At 45.9% G+C, this 10832-nt stretch overlaps 1 protein-coding gene across 1 annotated transcript; it reads left to right on the plus strand.

The window, feature by feature from the left end:
* Nucleotides 1-517: 517 nt before the first annotated feature.
* Nucleotides 518-10492, plus strand: DDX51 (DEAD-box helicase 51). Its single transcript, XM_086761775.1, has 16 exons — nt 518-540; nt 663-1051; nt 1448-1695; nt 1821-1971; nt 3430-3575; nt 3925-3996; nt 4175-4281; nt 4798-4906; nt 5470-5615; nt 6329-6527; nt 7162-7277; nt 7368-7484; nt 8410-8511; nt 8995-9058; nt 9273-9407; nt 10248-10492. Exons 1-16 carry the CDS (start codon nt 518-520, stop codon nt 10272-10274), a joined length of 2151 nt encoding a protein of 716 aa, XP_086617901.1. The 3' UTR covers nt 10275-10492.
* Nucleotides 10493-10832: the final 340 nt, after the last annotated feature.

Here is a 10832-nt window from a genome sequence, read left to right on the forward strand (position 1 = left end):
GGCTTTCCTCTAACAACATGCCAGCCATGTGGGACCAAGGAAGGAAGGAGCACTTTTGCTCACTGAGTCAAAACGCTGCTCTTCGCATTGCTTATGGCGGCTCCCTTCAGGCAGCTGGGGGGGTGGCCCACGGTGCAGAGGAAAGCCTCTGCTCTCTGCTAGCCTGTCCCCGCAGTGATGCCGTGCCCTCCTGGGCCACAAAGCCTCGGGCCAGGCTCTCACCATTTGGGGCTGGGGCTGAGGGTCTTTTCCTTCCCTTCAGCGTTTTCCCACCGCCGCCGTCCCGGCCCCCCTCCTTCAGCGCGCGCCGCTCCCGCCTCTGCGTTCCCGCCTCAGCAGCCCTCCCCTCAGGGCGCGCGCGGCCACCCACCCCCTCCCTCCCCTGCCGCCAGGCGGCGCGCGCCCGTCCTCCCCCGCGCCTTCTGGAGCTTTCCGCCGCCCGCCACGCGGGAGCGGCTGACGTCATCTCCGCGAGCTTGGCTGACGTCATCTCCCCGTGCGCCCGGGCGGCGCGGCCATGGCGCTCTTCTACATCAACAGGTACCGGCTGCCCTGGCCCCCGCCCCTCCCTGGCCCCGGCCCTGGGCCAGCTGCGCCCCGAACTCGAGCGGGGGGTGCCCGGGCGGCTGGTGCCTGAGGAGGCTTTGTCTGGGCTGTTGCAGGTACGCCGGGGAGGAGGAGGAGGAGGAGCAGCAGGAGGGGGCCGAGGCTGAGGACCGGGCCCGGGTCCTGCTGGAGCGGCTGCGGCAGCAGGCGAGGGCCCGGCAGCTGAAGAAGCAGCAGGAGGCCCGGCCCGAGGGAGGGGAAGGCGAACTGTGCGGAGGAGCCGGCCCCGGGGGTGAACTCCGGGAAGGGAAAAGAAAGAGGAACGAGGAGAGCGAAGAGCAGTCCTGTGCGCAAGGACGGAAGAAGCAAAGGAAGAAACAACAGCCTGGCAGCCCTTCTGGAGAAAGGGCGGATGCTGAGGAGGCAGCAGATGGCAGCACTACATCGAAGAAGAAGAAAGAAAATAGAAGAAAATCCGAAGTGCTGCAAGAGGGCACTGAAGCAGGTAGCGATGAACTAAGGCCGTAGGGTTTTGGTTTGTTGTGGTCAGCAGATCTCAACAGAGAAGTAGACACAAGTTGCCCTTTGAGTAACTTGCTGGATTTACTTGATGGTAAATCTTGTTTTCCTCTTGATACGTTCCCAAAGTAATTCCTTTTTTGGGGGAAAGCTCCATATTGCAAACTTTGATTTCCTGTAAGGGAAGGAGGAAAGCACGTTAGCTCAGTCTTTAGTTGCCTCCGTGCCAACAAAGAAATGTGTGGCTTTTGTGCTTGGATTTAGAAAGACAGAGGAGTTTTCAAGTTGTTGCTTGTGTGCTACATTGTAAAATGTTCCCGACATCCCTTTTCTGTAGTGTGTTCTGATCTGTAGCTTTGTTATTATATTCCTATTACCCAAGTTCCAGATTCTGAAGAAGACATCAAACTACAGGAAAATGGAAGCAACCTTAACAATAAGTCTTCTAAAAAGAAGAGGAGTGATGAGGAAACAGAGGGAGCTGCAACAAGGAAGAGAGAGAACAGTGGAAGAGATGAAGAAAATCAAAGCACAGAGGAGGAGCTGTCCTTAGCAGCCTCAGAGGAAGAGAATCTTCCACCCTCCAGTTTAGTGGTTATTGGAGACTACGACAGAAAGCCAGTGCAGAAGGTAACTAGCTTGCCTGAATTTTCGTGATGGTGTGTAAGGAACATGCACGTTACCAGCTTATTTCATGTACGGCATTGCTTGTTTGACAGCAGAAATGCTTTGTTTTTCTCCTTTCCTCGCCTCAGGTTCAGCCCTTCTTACCACAGTGGCTTGCTCATCCCAAACTAGTGCAAAAACGTATCAAAGATAATCTAGTTCCAGTCAGAGATGTTCCAGGAATTCACCCTAGGCTGTTGAAAAAGCTGCAAATGAATGGGATAGAGTCCTTTTTTCCAGGTACTTTGATAGTGCTTTTGTGTCTTTCTAAACTGCCTTACGTAGTTCCTGCAGTCTGTGCTGTATATTTTGTGTAGTCAGTGAAGAAAAACATAGAACAAAAAATCAAAGTAACTGTACCAGTTTTAGCCCTTCACTTTCAAAGCTTTTTCCAAGCTGAGTTATTGAAGGCTGTTATCTAGTCATAAATGCAGCTCCATGAAATACAGTGGCTTGAAGTAATAGCTCGCAGCTGCCAAAAGAGGGAGGTCTCACTTGTGTCCTGTTTTTCCACCTTATGCCAGGCATGTGTTGTAGCTCCTTACCTTCTGCCATCTCTGCTTCTAATCAGACCTCTCGGGGAACCTGCTCAACTCATTAAAGCCCCAAAAAAAAAGCGAAAAAAAGCTGTTGGTTTTCCATTATTTTACCAGTTTTGTAGACAAGTACAATAAATGTCTGCTCCTAAATAAATAGAAAGCACAGCTGGAAGCAGGGAAAAGGAGAAGAAGATGGGATCTCTGACTTTTGGCCGGTTACTTGGTCCAGCTGAGCCTGGAGGCTTAGGCTGTGCCAGAGACTCATCAAGGCTATGCTGGAAAGCCAGCATGTGTCCTCTCTTTTTTGAGTATGCTGTTACGTAACGTTTTAGTGTAAATGCTATTGCTCATTTTCTTCTGGGAGATCTTAGCAGGTTGCTGCTAGCAACTTCTTATGTTTTCTCATAAATTGAGTCCAGCGTATGGCCCTTGGTAGTAGACAAGAAAAGCAGCGTCACGCTCTGTCAGGCAGAGGTGGTGTCCACTGAAGTCATACGTTGTGTGAGTCACAGAGCAAGGTCGTGTCACGGAGCTAAGTCCCCTGGCTGCTAAACCTCGTAGACAAACAAAGTTGGCTGGTTTGTCAGGGTTTCTCTAGGGCAGGGAAAGGAGAGAGTTCATGCGTGATGGCCAAAGCTGTTGTCTGTACAGGACTGCTTGCTTCAGTCCTTGTGCATTCTCCTGCGGTGAACCCGGCTTACTCCAAAGCCTGCAGGAGTTGGGCATTTTGCTCTTTGGCAGATAATGCTGCATTGCCGTGTTGCATGTTCTGTGTTTGAGCAGTTTGTACTTCAAAGAAAGGATGCTTACAGACAAATATTCATAGGTTTCAAATCTGCCCAGTGCCATTCTGAGAACAAAAACACAGGAGCTGAAAACAATGTTTAGCACAGTAAGATCCTAGCGGAGCACTAGAAATAACTGAATTCTTGGAGAGGGAAATCTCTGTATTCAGTTCTAAGTTCCCATGAGTGAACAAGAATGAGATAAAACCACGTAGTATCTCTTATTAACTGAGTTTTGTTTCTTCCTCTCTTGGGACTATAGCAGCAACAGCACAGGCATGGGAACGGATTCATTGTATCGAACTGCTTTTCTGGATACACCAGTTTTAGCCCAGTTAACTCTGTAGTTAATGTTTGTTTCCATTTTTGTTCAGTTCAGGCAGAGGTGATTCCTGCTATTCTACAGAGTGCATCCAATGGGTATTTGATGGGGCAGGGAGGATACCGCCCCAAAGACATCTGCGTCTCGGCGCCTACTGGCAGTGGTAAAACCCTGTCCTTTGTCATACCCATAGTGCAGGTGAGTTCACTCCCAGTGAAATATCTGTAGGGAAAATGCAGGGGTTGCTTTTGTTCAAGTGAAACCTGAACTTAAAAGTAGGTCAAAAAGCCAGGGAATTTGTGGCTGCAAAGCAGCAGAGTTTTAGCTTAGAGCTGTCTGAGGGAGATGGAGGAGTCCCCTTCATCTCAGCATCCTACTCTTTTTCTCAGACACCAGGCATAGCATGAGGAGTTGGGAGGGTGGATGGGAGTAAAATGGAAGCAAGAAGTCCATGAGGATCTGTCAAGCCCATCTCTTCTCGCTGGGTTAGGTATGATAACCGCCTTCTCACAGCTTTCAGGGCCTCATTTGGCCTTTGTTTCGGCAGGTGCTGCTAGATCGAGTAGTTTGCCAAGTACGAGCTCTGGTTGTTCTGCCCACCAAAGAACTGGCACAACAGGTATGTGGCTCTTCACCTTTTCACTGAGCAGAACTGGACCAAGACAAGGCCCATGCTTTGCTTGGCTGTTCTGTGAAGCAGGTGGAAGGACCTGTCAGGGGATTTGATGTTGTTAGCCTAATGGAAAGTATTATTTTAACTGATTTTGGTGTGGCTAACAAAGCCTGTTTCTTTACAGGTGAGTAAAGTGTTCAACATTTACACTGACGGGACAGGTCTGAAGGTCGTTTTGATTACTGGCCAGAAATCTTTTGCAAAGGAGCAGGAGATGCTTGTCCAGAAAAAGTAGGTTGAAAGGTCTTTTGATAAGGTTTATAGAGATTGTAAATATTTAATCTCAGTAAGCAGAGGTCAAAATATAGGCTGTTGCATCACACCATCGTGCAATAATGATTTTGAATAGTGGGCTTAAATGCTAGACACTGGTTATTTTATCTTTGTCAAAGTGCATACTGCTGCCCCCTTTTTTGTGATTGTTGTGTCTTACTAGATTTTGAGGGTTCTTCACCAGCTGAGTAGAATGCAAATGTTTACCTTCTACCCACAGGTACAAATGATTGTTATGGGATTTTGTCGGCAACTAAGTGTCTTTTTAATGAGGAATGATGGTTTTTGTTTAAAATGAGAGTTTAGTGTCCAGCATTGCCTTTGTGTGTTTTCCAAAGTAAAGTGCGTATTTTAATTTTATTATTTCTCAGTTAAGTGAATAGTGGGAAAATCCTATGGTCTGCTGACCAAAGATCTCTGTTACATGCTTTATGGGGCAGGGAGAAACTTACTGATGGGCTGCTCTTCTTTCAGAGTGACGGGCTACTGCAGCCTGGCTGATATTATTGTGGCTACGCCAGGACGGCTCACGGATCACATTAACCAGACCGCGGGGTTCAGCCTGACACAGCTTCGTTTCCTGGTGAGTCAACTCCACATCTTAGTGCAGTGTCCATCACAGCTGTAATTCCTGCTCTGTTCTTGCATGTTACATAAATACATCTCTGTTGGAACTGTTGTGTGGGCCTGGTCTGCACCTCAGATTGCTCAGGCAGCAGTCTCAAGATGAGATGTTTTATTCCAACTCGTGACACCCAAGTATCCACCCACTTCCCTTTCTCCCTTAGCCTCTTGCAAACAAAACTCAGAGTAAAGCCATATTGGTCAAGGTCAGGGTAAATTGTCAGACTGTAGTGGCTCCCACCATAGGGGAGTCTGTGCAGAGACATAGTTGCAATCTCATTTAGGAGACAGATTTTTCTCTTGTTCTAAGATGTGGATTGGATTTATGTGCAAATGAACTTGTGTGTAGTTTGAGTGTCAGGCTGACTACTGAGCCACTGAAACAAAAGCAAAATTCAGTTTTTAGTTTTGACGTGGAAGGAAACTTCTTTCTTCATTTGATAATATTACAAAAGGAAAATAAAAGCTTCCTAGTGCTAGACAGTATTTAATGAGTAGCGGTTTTTGTCTTTGTGAATTCAGGTTGTAGATGAAGCTGACCGCATGATCGATGACATGCACCAGAACTGTCTCAACCAAATTGTCAAAGCTGCATTCCACGTAGAAGCTGACTCTGGCTCCAACATGCTTTTCCAGAGGACCAAACCAGGGCCTATAACAGCAGCCAGGTAAGTTGCCAAATGCATTTCTTTCAACTGGTAGCACCGACACCAGCACCTAGAGGCCACTGCCCTGCTTTACAGTACTCCCTCACAGGTGCTCCCAAAGCTTGCTTACTCTGAGAAATGTCTGCCAAAGAAAGACAGCTGCTTTTTCAAAGCTTGAAAAAAGCAGGCAGTGAACAGCTGATCCTAGAGGATGTCTTTTAGACTGAAGCCTACGTATTGTATTCTCCAAGCTTTCCTTTACTAGACCACAGCAGCATCAAAAGAATGCACGGATATTGCAAGTCTGTGATTAATTTGCACAGTAACTATAGTAATGCCCTCTGGCAAGCCGCGTAATGGATTTTACGGAAAACTTTGGGAACTTTCTGTCTGCAGCTGCTGTTTTCACACAGCATGGTAGAGACGTGTCAGAAGCTGAGACCAGCGACCAAGGAAGGGAGCAATTGGAAAGAGGACGCAGGTAACGAGAATGCAAGCGTGTGTGCAGGGGTAACAGATGCAGGTTGTGCAGCTGGTTGAGGATGCTGATCAGTTTCTATCTGTGAACTCCACCTTAAAGTAAGGGTGGAAAAGAACATACAGGAAAGGCCCAGAGCAGGAAGAGAGTATCAAAAGAGTTAATTGCTTCCCTCAGAACTTCATCTGAAGGCATTTGTGGAGGAACTCCTTTCCCTCATCCTCAAAGCTCGGTTTCTGTGTGCTATTTATTTCAGCTCCTGCTATCCTCAGATACCCTTACAGAAACTGCTGTTCTCAGCCACACTGACCCAGGACCCAGAGAAATTGCAGCAGCTGGACTTATTCCAGCCTTGTCTCTTCACATCTGTCTATTCTGAGAAAAAAGCACTCGGAGATGGAACCGAAACTGAACAAGATACCAATAAGAAATACACACTGCCTGAGGGGCTATCGGTATGACGTTCGTTCTCTGGAATAAATTATATTTTAAGATTTGTTTAACTCTGGAGTATCTAGCTATGTGTTTACCCTATAAACAGATAGGGCTTCCCTGTGATTCCTTGCATTACAGAGGTGCTGGGCGAAAGTGGCTTTGGGAGTGTTTATGACTCAGAAAGCCCTACCTTTGTGCATTTGTTTTCTCATTACTTAGTGTTCATTTGGTTAAGAATGGATTTTTATTTTTTGTAAGTTACACTTAATTCTCCATGAAGAGAGTTTATCAGCAATGGGGAGTGAGATATGAAGCAATGCAGTAGCACTCATCAGCTGTCCGTATGTGTAACGTACATTTCAAGGCACGTAGATACAGGTCACCCTGTAGACAAGAAGGCAGTGCATGTTGTTACTTGCCGTGGAAAAGTGGGAACATGACAACAGCACAATCCTGTCTCCACCTTGTATTGTTTCCTCCCAGCCTGTGACCGTGACTTGTTCTAAAGGGGGTGGCATTGTGGGGACTGGTTTTCTGCTATTATTTGCAACACATCCACGCCTGTGTAGGTCATGGAAAGGTGGTGGGTTTCAGAGAATATGGCCTTGGCAAGAAGTAATGTTTCTCTCTGAACTTCTTCCCTGTTGACTGCAGCAATGTTATGTGCCCTGTGACCTGAATTCCAAGCCTCTGCTCCTCTTGCATTTCATGCTGAAAATGAAATTTACCCGTGTGTTGTGCTTTACCAACTCCAGGGAAGCTTCTCACAGGTGAATATATGAATGAGATCACTACAGGAGGTATCTGTCGAGTAATGTTAGAGGTAACAACGTGACTGTTTCTGTCCCATTTACCTATAGATTGTTCCTGCTGGTTCGAGCCTTTGGTGGAGTCACTGTGGCTGAATTTTCTTCTCGGTTACCTCCAAATGAGAGACAGAGAACCATGAAGGAATTTGAACAAGGAAAAATACAACTGTGAGTATCTTAAATCAGTTTCCTGCATTTCTTCCAACATAGGCTATTTCCAGTGTGAAAAGCTAGGTAGAACCAAGAACACAGTTAAATGGGGTCCTCTGTAAAACAGAGCGTGCAGGAACCAACTTGCAGAATGGGTGTGAGAGACTTGGACTTGTGACTTCTGAATTGTTTACCCTGCATGTAACTTGACCTTTTCTAGTCTAGCTGAAAACTGAGTTTGTGTGTTATTTTATTAGAAGCAGGAAATGTAACTGCTTGTTCATAATAGTTGCCTGAAACACATACAGTTCTGAAAATGCAAAGTTTAATACCCATGCTTGGAAAAAAGCGGATGTTGGTGCTGGAGCTACATGCAGTGTTAGTGCTTCCTACCAAAGAAATCCCTGATCAGACTGGCATACGGATTTGCTTCTATCCATGTGTTTGATTTGCTTTGTGATTTTGATAGCTATATGGGATTGCATCTGTGGAATGTCTCTTGAGAAGAAGGTAAATATTTACTTTCTGGATTTTCTTTTTATCCAAACCCAGTGTTTAAATTCCTCCGTGACTACTGGAATTTTGCACGTCACTGTCTGTGTTCAGTGCCTTTATGTTATGTTCAGGTAGCTCACAGGTTTGTAAACTCCCAGTGTGGTAGGAGCTGTCTGGCTTAGTGTTGCGTGCTTGGGGAACCTGGAAACACCCATTAACTTTTCGTGCACAACAGGTGACAAACTTGTAGTGATGCTTGGAGGTCTGCAGGCAGCTAATAATGCCAGTGACAAGGAGGAGTGACTTACAGTGCTGCTGTTGTGCTCAGAGAGGTCAGAGGCTGGCTGCCCACTTTGAACAGAGATCAGCAAGAGTTGTGCTGTGTTCACTTGTGTGGCTAGTGCAAGAGATGTTACCTGAAAATGACTATGTATACATTTTAAACCAGGTTAATCAGCACAGATGCCACTGCACGAGGGATTGACGTTAAAGGAGTGAATTATGTAATAAACTATGATGCACCGCAGTTCATCAGGACGTATATCCACCGGTAAGACAACCAGGAACGAAAGGAAGATGTCTGAGCTTGGTTTACTTTGAAATATTTAGCAAAGGTGACACACATTTAAAAGGGTTTTTAGCTTTGGATCATTGTTTTTTCACTTTATTAGAAAGCTATTTGACTATTAAAAATTAATCCTGTAGCATCACCAGAGTAACACAGTATTGAAACAGAGAACCAGCATCCTATTACAGAAAATGTATGTTACAGGAGCTAGAAATTCTGTCCTGGACAGCATTGAGTATTGAGTTTCTAGATGTTCAGAAAACTGCAGCAGCTCAGCAGCTGTGAACGAGGCCTGGAAATGTTCATCCTTTGTAAAACATAACTAGCCCTGCTGCGCTAACCTCAAAAAAAACCTTGGAATCGGACTTTCTTACATCTGGAGAATTTCAGAATCAGGCTCTCAAAGCTCATAAGGGCAGTGACTATGTGGCTAAACTGACCTGATGCTACTTTTTCCATTTTCAGAGTTGGAAGAACGGCTCGTGCAGGCAAAGTGGGCGTCGCTTTCAGCTTGGTCCTTAGAATTCAGGTGTGTCATTGGTGTGGGACTCCTTTGATGAGGATGTATGGAGGGGCATAAGGCAGATAAGGATCATACTACTTCTCACCTTTTCCAGTCCTCTGAGCTTTGCACTTGGAAACTTCAGTTATTTCCTGACTAGGCAGCACGTTCCAAAATGTGCTAATTTTATAGCTGAAAGGCAGTGGGGTGTCTCATCTCCTGTGTCTGTCTTGTTACGCAGGAACGTAGGTTTCTGCGGATGTTGAAGGATGCCGGCATCCAAGACATAAAGAAGCACCCAGTGAAGGGCAACTCCTTAAAGCCGTTGGTGCAGCAATATGAGGAAGCTCTGTCTAAGCTTGAAAAGACTGTCAAGGTAATTGAAATGGGGAAGAAAATTAAAAAAATCAAACTACAACTTGCACAGTTTATTGCAACTCATGACTAGCACAAGTATTAGTGTCTAGGATCCTTTCCTCTGAGACGTTTCCATTTCAGCATGAAGGCAGTATTCATATTTAGATGAAATACTCAGAAAGGGTAGGGAGGGGAGAAAGGTTTTCTGCTGGAAGAAGGGTAGGCACCATCACTGGAGGTAGTTAAGACATGTAGATATGTCACTTGGACGGGGTTTAGTGGTCAACTTGGCAGTGTTAGGTTTACGGTTGGACTTCCTGATCTTAAGGGTCTTTTCAAACCTAAATGATTCTGTGATTCTGTTTTATGATTTCTGTTCTGCCTTTCTCTTTACCTCTGGAGCTGGGATTTTGGTAGCTACCCAGAGAAAGGCAAACAAAATGCAGAGATTAAGCCTTTTATCATTACAGTTACTGTTACTTAACAGCCATGCTGACTAGAAGTTGGGTGTTCAAGCCAGGAAAGCATTTTCTGCAGGCCCTCTTTTATACACCAGTGAAGAGGCTGAGAGCTTTCAGACAAAAGCAGGGTAGCATTTGACTTGCCAGAAGGGTAGACCAGGGCTCCATAACAGACTTCCTGTGCTGTGTGACTGGGACAAGTGTTCTGCTCTCTAATTGGAGGACTCCTGATAAACATCTGTCCTTGAAAACTGATGATCTTGAGTTGCAGACTAGGAACGTTTGAGAACTGGGGCAGAAAGGATTATTGAATTGTATCATTGCTCCCTGAAGTCCCTTCTGTGTAACTCTGAGACAGGCGCATCTTCAGTCACCTTCTCAACTTTAATTTTTAACAGAACGAGCGAGCACAGAAACGAGCCTGAATGAACGGAAGCTGAGGAGGTCGTGTTTCGTGGCACTGAAACTGCTGAGTGGGGATAGGTCATGGACTACTACCCAGCACGGTAACAATGAGACATCGTCCCTGAACGGAGCTGAATGGTTGGCCCCTCACCCTTATCGTATCTGAATTCAGCTATTACCGGCCTCATTCCTCTTCCAAGGACACTGTGAACAGAGTTCAGCTACTGGTTTAAAAGAGGGAGATACAATCTTGAAGAGGACTTTGCATCATATCCTACTGGCATATGTAAAACTGCCACCAGTGAAGAGAAGAGCCATCACACAGCTCTTGAGCATGGGCCCGATGGAACTGCTGGCCTCCAGAGGCGAGGGCTGTGTCCTTCTTGCCTCTGAGCTGGGACGGCTGATGGTTCCGTCTTACTGCACGGACAGCCGTATCTGCAATGCATGAACACCTACGCTGTGCCTATAGCAGAAGTGGGTTTGAGGAGCTGCTCTAGGCTGAAGTGACTGTAACTTTTAAATAAATCCTATATATATATATTTTTAAAACAATGTCTAATAATTGTATTCCTTTG

The sequence above is a fragment of the Chlamydotis macqueenii genome, chromosome 17 (genome assembly GCF_036417535.1).
Source record: "Chlamydotis macqueenii isolate bChlMac1 chromosome 17, bChlMac1.mat, whole genome shotgun sequence".
NCBI lineage: Eukaryota > Metazoa > Chordata > Aves > Otidiformes > Otididae > Chlamydotis > Chlamydotis macqueenii.

Excerpts from the sequence above, each read along its gene's own strand:
- DDX51 (XM_086761775.1), top strand. The coding sequence starts at position 518 with ATGGCGCTCTTCTACATCAACAG. Across the intron at positions 3,576-3,924 it reads TTGTCATACCCATAGTGCAG|GTGCTGCTAGATCGAGTAGT; the intron begins GTGAGTTCACTC and ends TTGTTTCGGCAG. Across the intron at positions 9,408-10,247 it reads AGCTTGAAAAGACTGTCAAG|AACGAGCGAGCACAGAAACG; the intron begins GTAATTGAAATG and ends AATTTTTAACAG.